This window comes from Pleurodeles waltl, chromosome 9 (assembly GCF_031143425.1).
Source record: "Pleurodeles waltl isolate 20211129_DDA chromosome 9, aPleWal1.hap1.20221129, whole genome shotgun sequence".
Lineage (NCBI taxonomy): Eukaryota > Metazoa > Chordata > Amphibia > Caudata > Salamandridae > Pleurodeles > Pleurodeles waltl.
The window spans coordinates 1079293913-1079311151 of record NC_090448.1 but is presented as its reverse complement, the minus strand read 5'-3'; the positions used below and the strand labels follow the sequence as shown (position 1 = coordinate 1079311151).

Sequence of the window (17239 nt, the reverse complement as noted above, 5' to 3'; positions counted from 1 at the left end):
TTTAAAATTGAACGTGATGGTAAAGTTGGATTTTATATTACTATTTTGGTTATTACACTCTTAGACAATTTCCTGACCAATCCCAAAAGTCTTTCCTGACAGTGTCCAACTGTCCCCTGGTGACCCCCCTGTGGTGAGATTTGTATTCCTCTCAGACAGTGAAATAAGGGTTCTGGGTGTGGGATCTCCTGCCTTGAAAACCAGTGAGAGGGGAAGAACTGGCAGGAACTGGTTTAGGGAGCGGACAAAAGATTGTCCTTCACCCACAGGCTGGCACTGGGCATAAACGTGGACCCCACAGACCTCTCCTCAGAACACTCCTGGACATGTCCACGATCAAAAGGTCTGTCCTGCTGTCTGAAGAACCTGAAAGAAGACTCGACCTGCTTGACTTGAAATCAGGCTCCCAGAAGTGATTCCAAGGGTCAGTTGGCTGACCTGTTTGAGCTAGAGGGACACAACAAGCTTTGAGACCTCTCTCCCTTCGACTGCCTAGCTGACCAGTTCCAACTGGACCTGCCCTGGACCCTGCTTGCTGGACTCAGTTGGAGTGAGTCCTAACCCACAAGTGGTGCCCACATGTTCTGGACCCTTGGCTGGTGTTAGAGTGTTAAACAGTACTCCTCCTGTCCCCAAACTACAAGAACATTCTGCCTGAAGAACCATCGGAGACCAGGGTCACTGTCGAAGACACAGCCGTCGACATCAAATTGCCCGTCGGTCTCAACGCTAAATTGGATCTACCTTCAAGAAAAGGTTCTAAGTTCAAATGTAGAGAGCTTCACTGGGGTCGACATTGAGACCTTCCTGGGCATGGACTTTGCCCGCTTAAGCTTTCCCGCCTTCAGTGATGACTGCACAGGGACCCTGCTCTTCAGCAGCCTACCGTCATCGATCCTCACTTCTGATCCAGCTTGCCATGCTGACGACTTGTCAACAAACACTTTTTCTCCATAAAAGTTTCTAAATCAGAAAGTAAACTTTACTCCGGGATGAACCATGATCCCTGTACCCAACCGGTGATCCATTGCAGTCGGCCTTACTTTTGACCCTGTCTAGTGTGACCAGATACCCACAGTTGGCCCTTTCTGCTTTTTTGACCATATTTTTAATTATAACTTCAGTTCTGCTTATTGGATTTTTGTCGTTTTGGTGTCATTTTATTGATTACATTTTACCCTGTTTTGTTTGTTTGGGATTGTTTTTGTGTTGTGTGTTTGCATTGTTACTGTTTGAGCAATTCGTAAATACATTACACATTACCTCTGAGTTAAGCCTGGCTGTACTGTGCTTTAGCTACAAGGGGGATTGTGCACAGGTTTATTTAGTGACTTTGTGATTCACGCTGACAAAAATAGTTAATAATACTTGGAGCCCCCTGCACTCCACCCAAAAAAATAAAAAAATAAATCACTCCAGGTACCAGCAAAAAGGACACAACGGACAGGTCTGATGGATTAGATATAAATCATGCAAGTATTTTCTGGAGTTGCCAAGGAACAATGGAATGAAAAAGAAGTAGCATCATCTGTGCGTCAAAGGCTGCAAAGAGGGGTGAATGACATTTAATTAAAGATAGGTTATTTGATGAAGTTTGAGTTCTGACAGCATGCTGTCTCAGAAGAGTGAAGTGTGCTAAAGCATGAGGCAGTGGATGTCTTATGTGGAGAGTGAGTGTCTTTTTGTTAAGACTGCTCACTCTAGATAAGACATTTGATAGGTAGGGAGAAGGTGTGGTATATGTGGTTGGTAAACATCTTACTGCCTACCTCACTCTGCTGTTCTCTCTCTTATTGCGTTGTGGCATCCCATGGCATTCTACACGCACGGTTAAGCGAGAAACTGACAAGGTGACCGGGCGGTGAGGTGGTTGAAGAATAGATGTCCAGATTGAGGCCTAAATAAACAGAAAATAAATCAAGTCATGCCTTACGAGTCATCTTTACACGTGGCGATGATTGGCCCCGTCCTACAGCATGCATGCAGCTGCTTTCGCTTATGAGCATATTAAGTGGCACAAAATTAAAAACTGCCACTTCAGGTACTGCAAATGTATATAATACAGCGCAGCTGGAAAAAGATTTATTAACCTTTAGTGGATTTTACTATCTGGATTGAAGTAAATTTACCTGGGTGTGGTGCACGCTACACCCATAAGGGAGGAAACTGAGGAAATATGTCACACACACACGGGAAATCTAGCATAGCGACGTAACCTGGCATCCATGATGGAAGTACTGTTTACATGTTGATCCACACACCTTATACTACAAGGAGTGTACACTGCTGCATTATAGATGTGCACAGAGAACGTGGTGATTCACACACTGTTTATAATACTATACGCTTGCATTGTGTATACAGTGATTCCCACGCCTTTGCAAATAAAACACAATAGCATTGTAAACATGGTGATCCGCACACCAATGCTTAATATTACCGTTACTGTACGGACACGATGATCCACACATTTATTTAAATAACTCAATCTTGCATTTGTGGGTACAGTGATCCACACACCTTTTACATCTAAAACCAAGTAACCAGCACAACCTATAAATACCAGAGCATTGTCGATGACTGGGAATTATCGCATTTGATAGAATGCATCTTAGATGCAATAATTCAACATGTAAGCACAGAATCGTCAACTTCTGTCACCACAACCCTTTTAGTATGTCCTGAGGAGCCACATATTAAATGGCCTCCACGGAAAGCTTATTTTTTAAATTATATTGCAACTTTAGAAGAAGTCAATGAAGAGGGGTGATCAGCTTAAAAGAAGACAAAACTATTATTGCATACTTTGGTTCCAGAGGGTTTAAGATTATATGAACAGATTGAAAAGAAAACTAGGGCCAATGATGATATGGATGTATTAAAACATGTATTAGAAGATCTTGACCTGTACTTCTCACCATCTGTTTGTGTCAGTAGACAGATTTATTGTCTTTCAACGCAGTCAGGGCACACACAAATTGATTGATGACTTTGTTGCAGAGTTAAAAAAAAAAAAAAAGAATTGCCAATTCCATGTAGATTTGGGAGTCTTCTCAATGAATTAATTAAAATTGTCATGCATATGAATGAACCACATGTTCAAGCATGACTCTGGGCCAATGGAGACTCTTTTCTTTCAAGAGGCAATAAATATAGTGAAAAAAAGCCAAGCTGAATTAGCTTAGTGTTGTGCTAAAGCAGCATTAAACAAATGTGATATGAAAGATAATATAGGAATTATTAGAGAAACAACATCAAAAGGAAAAGACAGCATGAACTCTAAAGGAAAAAATTTAAATAAGTCACAAATAGGGTCAAGTACTCAGAAGAACATAAAGGGTCGCAAAAGAATAAAAACAATGACAGAGCATGTCATAGATGTGGGAGCAAAGACCACCCAGCATTGGACAAGAAGTGCAATGCAAGGAGACAACAATGCTCACTTAGTAGTACCATAGGTCACCTGCTAAAGCGTGTCTCCGGAAACAGAATCCATCCATAATTAAATGCATTCAGAACAGGATAAAGATGATGGACAATGCATATTATGTATAGATTATGATGTGTTGGGATTAGAAGGTGATATTACGAAAACACCCACATGATGTAATGATTGGTGGTGTTTATTTCAACATAGTGGCAGATTCTGGATCACCCTATACAATTGTAAATCAAAAGGAGTGGAAGGAGACAAATCTTTTTTTTTTTTTTTTTTTTTAGAAATATTCTAGGACCATCTGATATACATCCAGTAAGCTTCACTGGAGATCCAATACCCATGGTAGGGTTCTGTAAACTCAGGTTTGAATTTAAAGGTAGAAAGGCTAAGGGCAAGTTATATGTAGTTGAGAAAGGTTCTTCCGTTCTAGGATGGGAAGGATCAAGGCAAGTTGGGTATAATGTTGGACCCCAACAACCCAGAAGAGGTTCTAATTACTGGAAGTTCTTTTAACCATTCTTTGTGCCTACAGTTTACGGATGTTGTCTAACACAACAGGTTATTTAAAAGGCTTCAAGCATAATATAATTATAAAGAAAGATAACAAACCAGTAACACACAAGGTGACAAAAATTCCATTTAGCATAAGAGATGATGTGAAGAAGGAATTGGATAAATTGGTAGAACTGATACAATAGAGAACATAACATCAAGTGATTGGCTATCCCCTTTGGTGGTGGCAAGAAAATCTAATGGAAAATTAAGCCTATGTGTAGATTTAAGGCACTTAAATGTTAACCTGTAAGTAGATACATTTCCTCTACCAAAAAATAGTGAACTGTTAGTGTAGAAAGCTGGCCTGGTGTGTGGGGTGTATCTGTGGTACTTATACCAGGTCCAGGTATCCCCTCTCAGTGAAGTGTAGGCAGTGTCTAGAAGCCACGCTCTCTAGAGGTAGCTGAAGATGAGCAGCCAAGGCTTATATAGGAGACATGCAAAGCTTATGCAATACCACTACAGTCACACAGTACATACACACAAGAAAGAAAACACTTTGTTGTACAAAAATAAAGGTACTTTATTTTTGAAACACAGTATCAGAAAATACTAGAGAGGCAACCCTTCAATAGGAGGTAAGTAAGTACACTATATATATATATATATATATATATATATATATATATATATATACAGTATATATAATATTTAAACAGTAAGTGGCATTAAAAGGTTGGAAAACAGTGTAAAATAGCAATATGCAATAGTAGCAGTAGCCCTAGGGGGAACCCAAACCATATACTAAGAAAGTGGAATGCAAACACAGGGCCCCCATCTAGGTAAGTAACTTGTGTAAAGGGGAGCTGGAAGTACTAAGAAACCACACAGGTTAGTAATGTAGTACCCATCAGGAAGACAGGAGTAAAACACTGGATTTCCCCCAAACCACCCCAAAGGGTTGAAAAGAAGAAAATGAAGACACCCAGAACAGCCTGCAAAGAACCAGCAGTGGATAACCGAAGATGGAGACCTGTGGAGAGAAGGGACCAAGCCCAGAGGGTTCTGTGGAGTCCAGGGGGAGTAGGAGATACTACCCACCCAGAGGTACCTTTTGGAGTTGGTTAACGAAGAAGGAAGACAGGTCAGCACTGCAGCACAGAAGCTGGAGAAGAGTTCCTGATGCGTGCAAAAGGTGTCGCATGCTGGAATCTGTATTGCAGATGTGTGTCGGTGAAGGTTTTCCACCAACAGGCCGGCCTTGGCAAAGGCAACTCTTCGGTTGGAGGAAAAGAGGTGCTGCCGGGGACCAGCAAGGTCCAGGAGGGGGAGTCACAGGGGACCCTCCGCATCGCAGAAGGCCCACAGGAGCAGAGGCAGCACCCACAGGTGTCTCACAGGGTAGGGACACAGAAGTCGCAAAAGCAGCCCACGCAGCACCACAGAAGTTGCTCCCCTGTCGCCGGACGACCACGCAGAGGTCCAGAAGTTTCAGGAGGGAGGGCTGGAGCTACATGTCGCCTGAAGTTCCCCTTGGAGATGAAGCAACAAGCCTTGGCAGCTGCAAATGATGTGGTGCACGGGGGTACGGTCTTCCGTGGAGTGAAAAGAACTTACCACCACCAAAGTGCAACAGCTGGTAGAGAGGACCAAGGGAGATTCTCCGGACTACCACTCGTGATGCAGGACTCATGCCACTCAGGATGAGGGGAGATCCACGCAGCCAGATGTCGATGCAGCCACGTACCAGGGTAGTGATGCCTTCACCGCAAGGTAGATTCATTCTTCTTCTTGGGCAGGCTGAAGAGTTGCAGTCTTCTTAGAATGCACAGCCGGGGAAATGTTTCAAAGCTGGTAGGAGTTCCGGATACAATGTTGCAGAAGAGTCTTCCTTGTGGCTCTGCAGCTTGTATGTTCCTGGAGGGTCCAGTCGCAGTTCCTGAGGCCAGAAGTCCAAGCAGAGGTTGCAGAGGAGCACTGCTGGAGTCTTGCAAGCCGAATCTGAGGACCCACCCCAGAGGAACACCCTATATAGCCCAATGAGGGGACTTGGTAACTACCTATCAGAGGGTGCCTGTGACATCACCTGCCCAGCCTGGCCACTCAGATGCTTCCAGAGTTCCCTGCCAACCTTGGAATCAAGATGGCAGAACCCAGGGACCCTCTGGAGGAGCTCTGGGCACCACCCCTGGGGTGGTGATGGACACAGGAGTGGTCACTCCCCTTTCCATTGTCCAGTTTCGCACCAGAGCACTGACTAGGGGGGTCCCTGAACTGGTGTGGACTGGTTTATGCACAGAGGGCACCAAATGTGCCCTTCAAGGTGGCTTGGGGAGCAAACCAGTTGCACCTATTTCCAAAGGGAGAGGGTGTTTGCTCCTCTCCCAAAGGAAATCCTTTGTTCTACCTTCCTGGGCTTGCAGCTGAAGGGCAGAAACCTGTCTGAGTGGTGGCAGCAGCTGGGCTGCCCGGTAAACCCTGTAAGACTGGTGGTAGCAATGCTGGGGGTCCTCTTAGGAGCCCCCAGAGTGCATGAAATCATACTTCCAATACTTGCAACAGTATTGGGGTATGATCTAGACATGTTTGATACCAAACATGCCCAGGTTTGGAGTTATCATTATGTAGCTGGACATAGGTAGTGACCTATGTCCGGTACATATATAAAATGGCATCCCCGCACTCACTAAGTCCAATAAGCTGGGGCTTGAGTTTGTGGGGGCACCTCTGCTAGTGCAGGGGTGACCTCACACACAAGTACCTGCACCCTCCCCTCTGGGCTGAGCGGACCTGCTATAGGAGTGACTTACAGTGACCTGGTGCAGTGACCTGTAGTGAAACCGGGTGCGTGCACCCGGTTCACGCAGACTGCAATGGCAGGCCTGCAGAAACCTTTGCATGGGCTCCCTATGGGTGGCAGAATAACTGCTGCGGCCCATAGGGATCCCCAATCCCCTGGGTACCTAGGTACCATATACTAGGGACTTCCATGGGGGCAACAGGATGCCAATTGTGGGGATAAAAAGATACCAGCAACCAAATTTAGAGGAGAGAGAGAGTACAGCCCTGGGGTCCTGGTTAGCAGAATCCCATCGAACACAGTCAAGCACACTGACAAACAGGCCAAAAGTGGGGGTAACCAAGCTAGAAAGAGGCTACTTTCCTACAGTTAGCCATGACCAAAGGGATCAGCTGGTTCTCTACACTAGATTTAACTACAGTATATCATCGGGTTCAATTACCCCAGAATAATAAACATTTAACGGCGTTGAGAACACCATATGGATGCTTTCAATTTAAATGGATGCCTTTCAGTCTAGCGACAGTGGAAGCACTGTTTTAGAGGCTCATGTACAACCAGTTTAAGATCCTTCCTGGGGTGATGTTCTTTCAGGATGATATAATAATTATGGGGAAGGACAGACAAGAACATAATGAGAAACTAATAGAAATATTAAGAATATTAAGTGATAATTGGTTGATAACAGAAATGAGTAAGTACAAAATTGCTGAAAATAAAGTCACATATTTTGGACATGAGATAAGCAGTGAAAGAATCCTTCCAAAGTTGTAATTGTTGGAAGCCATTCGCAATGCACCTGCACCTAATTTGAACGATTGGGTCAGATCCTTCCTAGGGCTGACTGAATCTTACTTGAAATTTGTCAAGGACTTCACCACAAAAACATTTTTGATAGGACCAGTATTTAAAAAAAAAAACAGTAATGCCTTTGAATGGAACGATAACCTACAAGAATATTTTGAATCCATCAAAAAAGATATTTCTACAGCTGTACCCCCTTCAAGGTTTCGATTCCCTACATGAAACAATAATAACTACTGATGCTAGTGGGATGGGGGTGGAAGCCGTACTGTCCCAAAAGGATGGTTATGGACAGGAATATATCATGTTTGCTTCACGTTCCTTAACAGCTGTAGAAGAGAAGTTTTCAACTGTAGAAAAATAATTATTAGCATGTGTGTGGGGCATCAATAAATTGAGGCAGTATTTGTGGGGATCTCAGTTCTTGATAACTACTGACCACAAACCATTAACCAAAATACTTACTACGGCAGGGATGGTAAATTCAACTCCTAGATTAGCCAGATTATTGTTACAATTATTAGATTATACTTATAAAGTTGATTACCCACATGGAATTGTAAATCGAGTAGCTACCTATCTAAGTAGATGCCCTCTCAAACAAAATTGTATGAACAAAATGAGTGAATTTGAGGATTATAGTGTAGCCATCGTAGACAAATTGGAGTGTGAAGGGATCACTAAGAAAGAATTGGCACAAGCTTATGGTGAAGATGCCATTTTATGTAAAGTGCTAGAATACATGCATACCGAATGGCCACAGAGGCAAAATTTCATGGGAGAATGATTTTTTTATTGAGAGGAACTAGAGTGAAAACTCCGGATGAATTAAAGGGGAACGTTTTGAGCACAAACCATGAAGACCACTTATGAATTGTCAAAAACAAAATAAGGATCAAATAATTATACTGGTGGCCAGGAAAAGGCAAGCAGACAGAAAAGATGGTGAGAGAGTGTGGAGAATGTATGTTAGCAGACTAAAACTTGAAAACATTTAGACCACCTCTTGAACCAACTAAGTGTCTAGAAGGTCCGTGGGAAGACCTTGCGATAGATATACTAGGTCTGATGGATAATAGTAAAGAATGTGGTTGTTATGTAGTGGTGTTACTGGATCGCTTTACTAAGTGACCAGAGATTTGTCTTACGAGTGTAGTGGATTCTGAGTCTGTACTCAAGTTTTTAGAAGATGTCTTCCTAAGTGGCAAAGGGACACAATTTAAGGCTGGAACATTCTAGAGTTTCTTAAGAAGGAATACAATTAAATGGAAGCATGCATCTCTCTACCATCCGGCGGGAAATGGAGCTGTAGAGCGCTTCAATAGGGTGTTAATCGCAGTTTACGCATGGATTGTGAAAACTTCAAGAAAAGGGAACTAGAGGTGAAGAAATTGATGTGAGCTCAATGCATAACACCAACGTGCACTGGTTATAGTCCCTTTGAACTACTTAGAGGAAGGAAACCATGCACTAGAGATAATGTAGTATGATTGAAAAACAAATGTTTAAATTGTTGGCCTTTGGAAGAAGTAAAAAATAACATAAAGAAAGCACAACACACATATAAAAAGTATGATGATGAAAAGCGAGGAGTGAAGCCTGACAAACCTAATGTAGGTAATTGGGTAGTGATTAAAGGACAGGGGTTAAGAAAAAAGAAATGTTCAACATTTAAAGGTCCCTTCCGATTAATAGAAGTCAGTACAAATTCAGTCAAGTTGAATAATGCAGAAATATGGCATTTGACGAACGTAGCAAAATGTAATTCATCCACTTGTAAGGAGGTGGAGAAGAAAAAAAAGAAGAGTTGGTTGGAGGGGGGGTGATGGGATGGATAGACCTCACCTAGGGAATGAGTATTGCAGGAATGATGACAACCATTGCATAGAAATGAACTGTGAAAGTCACAGTGAAAGGTGAGGTGAGAGCAGTGTCACTCCTCAGAATAAAAGGATAAACAAAGATAACTGTGGAGTATAAAAAAGAAATCAACTAAGTATGGGGGAAGGGTGGTTGCCCCTAAAACATTCACTGATTTTATCACATTTTGTATATGTTAATGAGGAAATGTTGATGAAGAATAATACAGTAAGAAGAAATGTAAGGATCAAGGCAAAGAAACAGAATGGAAATGTTCTTATTTAAAATTAATTACTAAGTGGTAGAATTACTTTAGCAAAATAGTGCTGTTAATTTATTCTATTTGTTGTTATTATAAGGGAGAAGATGTATGGTTATTATAAAGGGGAATATGTGTGCTATATGTGGTTGGTAAACATCTCAATGCCTACCTCACTGTCGTTCTCTCCCTTATTGCGTCATGGCATCCCATGGCATTCTAAACAAATGGTTAAGCAAGAAACAGATAAGGAGGCTGGACGGTGAGGAGGTTGAAGGATCTATGTCCAGGTTGGGCCTTAATAAAAGGAAATAAATTGAGTCTTGCCTTAACGTGTCATCTTTACAGGTTAGCCATTGTGATACTTTTAGCTGTGGTTAAGTAAGCAGTGGTTGTGAACAGGGAATGTAGGTAACAGTAACCTGCATGGTCTGAACAGCTGCTTGATGCGGCAGGGCAATATGCATAAGGACTAGCATTGCCAGGGGCAGGTCATATTTTCTGTGTATAGAGGACATCGTCTTACTCTCCGTTTGTGCTCTTTTTCAAATATAGTTAGAGTTAATCTGGCAGCTCTATAAGGAAGAGCAAAAGTGAAAATGGTGTCCATCAGTCAGGTGAAAGAAGTACGTTGGCATCCACTCATGATTGCTTTTAAATTATATGTTTAGTCCATTTATGTCGTATGCAGATGAAGTAGCCCTTAAAGCGGCACATTAAAAACAAAGTGTCCATCAGTTCACCTATCATGTCTTCTAGACAGACCACTGCATGCAGGATACATTTTTCCAAAAGAAAAATGACTTAATTAAAAAGGTGAGCATGATAAAGTAATTTCAGCATTTTTATGTCACCTGTAGAATTTTTGTTACCAATAAATCCCATGCTAATATCAGAGGTAGGGGGTAATTACATCCAGTGTTGAGTATTACTTGTTTTTTTCCAAATTTGACTGAAGTAAATTAGAAGAAGTTAGCCCTGAACAAATTTTTTGTGTCGCTGTCTGACAACGGGCTGTTGTTTAACACCTCTTTAACTGGAATGACATTTTAAGGCCATGCTGTGTTTTTCCATTTTCTGTCCTGCAGACCTATAATCAAAGCCAGAGCATCAAAAGAAGCATTCATAAAGCCATCTTGGGAAATTCCATGCTTCATTTCAATTCGCACAGTCCTCGCATGGTTCCGGAAGGCCTACACCCAGCGGTGCACAAAATGTACATCACCCAAGCATCATATGAAACAAAAGACAACACCAGGCAATCCTCAGCGCACCGTAAATCCGTTCTCTTCAATGGGACAAGTAAGATGTGTTTTGTCTGTGTTTTTAAGTGAAAGCAACCCCTTTAAAACAGGTTATAATGGATAACTGTGTTACACTGAAATAAAATCGAGCCACCAGCCAGTCAGCCATGTTTTTGTAATAACAGGTTTTACATCAGGGCATCCTATAATTCAGTCTGCATGCATGTATTAAAATCTTTATTCAATGTCTCCTCTTTTAAATACATTTGAATTCAAATTTAGAATATTCTTCGCAGAAAAGTTAATTCTTATATTTTCTTATATTCATAGACACTTGAGCATATATAAACAATTTCAGTAATTCAGTGCGAGTCTGATGTATGTCATCAGCAAAAAGCAAGATGCTTTTTTGGGTACTAGACAGCAACAGCAAAAAAAAACAAGCATAGTCAACACCAATAAGCCAGCATTGTCTGCCAGCCTTTTGTTTTTGTAAGTGTTTGTTTTATTTTGTCATGGTTTTTGCAAAACGTTATTGTTGGAAAAGCAGATAGGCCCTCGTCAGTCCAGAAAAAACACACTGGCTAAAAGCAAAAGCATGATTTAATTAAAAAAAAACACCTTTTACCATAGTAGTCCCTGGCACTGAACAGAACTACTCTGTATGTGGATGTGCTCCTTGTGAAAAGGCAAAGTGCTGTCTCTCACAGTGAAGTTAGCCGGTTGGTGAAGTGGGCTGACCAACAGCCCCATGCAGTAGTTGGTAGAAGAAAAATGTGAGTGACACAATAACAAACCAGTGAATGAAGAGGTCTGTCGGAAAGCCCCTATAATTGAGTATATTAGGCATACAAGTTTAGGAAAATCAAAAGGTCTTGGCTAACATTAGACTTAAAAAGGAGAAAAAAAGGCACGTTGACAGCTACTGAGCCTTTGTCATTCCCTCAGTGCACACGTGTCGCCATCAATGCAAGCACCTAGGAAGTAATTGGAACGCCATTTTCTTTTTTTGCTTTATTTAGTGATCAAAATGGCAGATGCAATTTGGATTGTTAAATAAAAAATGTTTTTTTTATTATGCATAAGCTCTTTCGGCACAAAGGAGCAGCCCAGCAGAAAATGGCATCCTCTAGGTCCTAAGAAAAACCCAAATAGGTTACATATATTCATGGGTTCAGGTAGCAACAGAGGAAGGAGTAGAGTCTAAGAAACAGGGAGCTGGCAGTGGGGTGAAGGAGCATCAGAGATTTTAGACGGTGGGTACAGGGGAAAGCCAATAAAAATGATAAAGTGAGGGCTGAGTGGGAAAGCAAAGGACTTGCTTGGGCGGGGGTGATTGAGCAACACTGAATGCACGAGAAACGTTTGTGGGAGTCATGAAGCAGCACTCAGGGAGAGCTAGACAACACATGTACTCATGGAGTGCTAAAAGAAAAAGGTAGTTTCCTGAATGTGACCAATGGAAGAATAAAAGTAATCCAGGCAAAACTTTGGTAATGAGGCTATGCTCCAGGGGAAGGACAAACACAAAAAGAGGAAGGCAAGCCTTGGAAAAGAAGCAAACAAACAATAGTGCCAAGTAAAGCCAAGCAGTGGGTGGGCTCTAAACCCACTTAAGTTTTTAGAAATGTTCACAAGAGACTTTCACCTCGAGACAGCTAAAAGCTGTCTGTTAGGAGAAACCTAATGTGTTGCTTTTCTTTATGATATGGTCAATATTATAGGTAATCTTGAAAATAAGATTGCCAGTGATCTCTAGAAGCAAATCTATGACCTAGTCTGCATTGGCCTTTAGACTTCATCTCAATAAATTTAGCAAATTAGTCGCAAAAATACTTCACATATTGTACTTCCCAAGCCTGAGGTAATACAACTGCAAGGTAGTGTCGACCCTTTCCAAAAGGCATCTTTATCTCTATGAATGATTGTATTCCAGTTCAGGGCTGTTATTTAAATATGCAAGTGTTAAAAATCAATTATTTTGCCTGCATTGTCTAAATAATTCATTTGTGTCATGAGCTCTGTTTATTACTTTTTGTTTGCTTTTGGGATGAAATATCTTCATTACACATGAAGTCTAAATATAGCATTTGATTCACAGCCTCCTTCATCTAGGCAAGTTCTGATTGAAACATCATCCTGCAGATTCTGCACCTTGTGAATATCCTCCAGGCACCAGACTGGATATAGAAACCTTTTCCACAGCAATAGCTCTCCAGCTTCACCAGGTGGTGCCAGGCAGTCTCCATCACATCTCCACCTTCCCTGGATGTACAACATTAGAGTTTATAAAACACTAGTCAGCACACTGATGTTGGTTCCTGTTTTCCCTCTACCTCAGTGACACTAGTCAGGATCTCTTCTTGGTGCTTTACTAGCAACATTCCTCAGTTTTTCAATTGTAACTTGGTTAAATGTCTTTTCCTAACATTTCAGGGTTCAAACCATGTTGCATTTTATATAAGATGTCCTTGTTGGACCCACATAACACCTGCATAGAGTGTCTTAAATCCGAATATGACCACACAGCCTCCGAATCATTTTGCTTAATGCATCCTAATGCCATCAGGAAAGGTCTACTCACAAAAACCCATCATAGAAAAGAGAAATGCTCTTCTCTTTGGAAATTGTCCTAACCTTTGAGAACATTCAGAGTTTTTACGTGGCTCCCTGATGCCAAGCTCTTTATCTTCGCCTAAGCCAATTCCAGCATTACAAAAGTTGAAGGTGGAAATTATGCTAGATCTTTTCAGGGTGGCTCTGGAGCCATCTGGCCTACTTTGGTGAATCCTGTCATGTACATTCATCAACTTCAGCTGCTTCGACACCTTCCAGTGTCACACCTCCACAGGCTCCAGCTTAGGCGTCTCCATAAAATTCAGTGACCTCCAAGGAGTCAATCCCCTTGCACATGACACTGGCAATGCCCATTGAGCTTTTATCAGCAACTCCTTTGAAGCCCTCTGCGTTGGCTGGAACCATTCAAGTATAAGAAGAAAAATTAAAGGCCTTTTGAAGACAAGCCCTTGATGCAGTCTCTTCTTTGGGTACAGAGATTTTCCCAGATGGAAGAACAAATGCTCCTGTCATGCCTGATAAAGCTTATGGCCATACAGAGGACGATAACTCAGAGTCTGATAACCTCCTTCCTCTTCTTACAACACTAAAACTGGCCTTTACGTAGGCCCATCAACTTTGTTACTCTTCAATAAAGCCCTAACAAACTCTGATTGTGGGTGGTCAAAGCCTTGCATGGCCTTTACACTAGCATTCCGCAACAGACCGGATTCTGCTGAAATACATTTTGTGGGCCAAGCTGGACACCTCGTGGGTGATACGATGCCGGGCCTGGATGCATGCTTGTGGGAATCTGTCTTGGATATGCCTTTTTATAGTACCAAGCTGTTGAATGATGAGGCAGATTCAGCTTTAGAGTCATTAGAAGATAGCTGTGCTACGCCCTGCTCCTTGGGCTTGCTCTCACAGACCTGCTAGTTCAGTCAACAATACTGGACATTTAGGGGTTGCTCCCGGGCCTGGTTTACCACCAGAGGCATCCTTCTCAGCACATGCACTAGCACTTCCAGCCCTAGAAGGCATGGTGGACGAAAAGGACAGGGACACCAAAAACATGGGCAGTCCTCATCTTCTTCTTCTCCTGCCAGGCTGCTTGATTCCCCTGTCTAGAGTAACTTGCAGCAAGATGGGGCACGATATGTTTTTACCTGCCTAAATGGTGTGCGGTTACCTCATACCAGTGGGCCCTGCAGGGGGTCCATCGTGGTTACTTCCTTCCCTTTCTGTCATTTTCCATCCCCCTTAGAATTCCTCCAGTTTTCACTCAGACCCTGGCAGAATATGCATCCATCCTTGCCAAAGAGATTCAGCCCTTGCTGACCAAAGGGGCTTAGAGTTATAGTTCCAGGGGCCCTCAGTGCATGTAGGTTTACCAGATTGGGCGACTCTACACAGAAACCATAGTGGATTTCTCAAGCCTGATGTTTTTTCCCCGATGAGGCCCTACCTTAATATTTGGAGGGTTTCTGATTTCCCTATTATGGGTCCCTAATTGCTTAAAGGATTAGGTACGTGTCAAGGTCCTGACGAATCGTGCTAGATCATTTATTGACTAAACAGCGAGAAACATGTTGACCTATTAGATAAGAGTAACACAGGGGATCCTGTGTTTACCTACACTAGTCTCCATTGTGAGATTCAGTGATTACATTAAGTTTTTGCCATTTGTGGAGTGTAGACATTATTTTACTATATCCCCACATGTCGTTTTTAATCATGTCAGAGGTATTAGCATCATAATAAATAGTATTTTTTACCTCTAGGCATTTTTAACTACCCTTATACCAATCCTTCTTATACTTTTTGACCCGTTGTTCACTATCATCAAAAGATCTCGGGCAAAGAGCCCCCTTGTGGGGCCCGTCTGGCATTGCAGCCCCGGCTGACGAGGAGCATAGCCCTATGATGAAGCATGTCACCGGAAGGTGAGTGAGGGCTTTTTGCTTCAAATAAATTGATTTCCATCTAATACAGAACCATTAGTCTGAAAGAAACCCCCTTGTGTTTTGGAACTGTGTGTATATTATGTTGATTTAGTAACTATTGAGAGCCATACACACAGGACCAGGAGTTTTTTCTCCGAAACTCCCACTGATGCCCCTCCCTGTTGTTGTTGTTTGATGATTTACCATGCAGATACCTTCACTAGCCATGGGAAGTATATCCCCGCCCACCCCCCCACCAGCCGCCATGTTTTTAATGACCTCCTTTTACCATTGCCTTCATCTAAAGCCTAAAATTATCCTTACCTCCCTTTACCTGCATCTGGACACTTTGTAAAATTAACATAATTGTGTGATTTAAAAAAAAAAAAAACGTGCGTGAGAAAGGCGGGGGTAGTAAAGGTAAAAGTACGTATGCACTAGTAAACACTGCATTGTAACGGCACTCCTGGAACTAGAGTTCTGACGTTCATATGTCCTTTCTCCTCAGCAATTTACCAAATGTAATTACGCACCGCGCCAGATCCTAGCTTTTCTTACGAAATTGACTTGCTGTCATTTTTTCTGCATCGATTTAACAGACAGCAATGTTTTGAAAAGAAAGATTGCTCTCTTTTCCAGTAATTGACAAGCTGAAGTCACGGTGGGAGGCTCGAGAGTGCTTTGCAGCCAATTAACCCCTCTGTGGGCTGCGTGAGAAACAAGGTGCGGGACGTCACGCGCTCATCCCGAGTGTCATTGTCACCGATCTGCGGGCAGGATGTTCATATTCGAGTGTTGAGAAAAATCTTTGAATAAAGGCAAAATACTTATATATATATTTCCGAGAGCAAAGTACTTTTTAGCAAGTGAATGAAGTAGTGGCCGAGGCAAAAATCACCAATTAGTGTCTGAGGGCCCTGGTCTGATTGACGAAGCACTGGTCAGATGCCATCTAAGCCGAATAACGAGGTCCACTCACTGGACCGTCCTCTTCTAAACCATGGCTCCGGGTGGGATACTCAGACGGTAATTACCACCCGCAACTCACATCGCAATGTCTGTTTTTCTAGTTTAAACGAAATAAAATTCTCTTCCCTTCTTCTTTGGAGTCTTTTCTACAATCGCAACCATTACTTTTGTAACTTACTTGATTTCTAACAAGTGTGCTCATCTTTCTACCCATCTTGCTTACCCTATTCCTGCTGGCTTGTTTCTATTTCTTGCCCTGCCAGTCTCCAGTTTTCTATATTTTAAACAGTTATAGAATTTGATCTCCAGTTTCATAAAGCGATCCTTACTGCTTGTGCATAGGACATAAACACTTATGTCTCTTATTTATCTACTTATTCCCATCATTCCCATTTCTTTTTTAGCAGCTCTTGTTGCAAACATTTGCCCTAATTCGTTCAGACGTGCTACAGGTCTGCCATCCTGTGAAACGTCTTTTCAGCCTTCTGTCCAAACTCCCATTATCCCATTCCCTATCTTTCAGTCTCAGATTCTGAAGCGACTTGTCCATTAGCAACTCTTCATATGTCTCTATCTGAATTTCTCACTTTTCCAAGGTCATGTAGGTTTCCTGCAGCACATTCTGTTTGAAATATATATAGGATCGAGCATCCCTTGCTGCACTTTATATAGCTAATGCAAGTCCCAGGAAAGAGGTCGAAGGCTGGGTTAACTTCTAAGGCCATTGAACTGTGAGGTGCCCTACAGTAGCCTTTTAATGTACAGCAGAGGGTTTTTTGTTGCTTATAATATAGATGCTCACTCCAACACTCTTTCCACGAAAAAGCTGAAGTTCTTGGTGCCTTGCTGTTCCACATGAAGGAGATA

The 17239-nt window shown here is 42.2% G+C and overlaps 1 protein-coding gene across 2 annotated transcripts in view; it reads left to right on the top strand.

Annotated features, from left to right (window-relative positions):
- Nucleotides 1–17239, top strand: part of FANCM (FA complementation group M) — a 666273-nt gene that overhangs the window by 377451 nt on the left and 271583 nt on the right. For both annotated transcript variants that reach the window (XM_069208717.1, XM_069208718.1), the window contains exon 12: nucleotides 10746–10959. In XM_069208717.1, the coding sequence (XP_069064818.1) occupies nucleotides 10746–10959 (214 nt within the window). The remainder of the gene's footprint in view (nucleotides 1–10745; nucleotides 10960–17239) is intronic.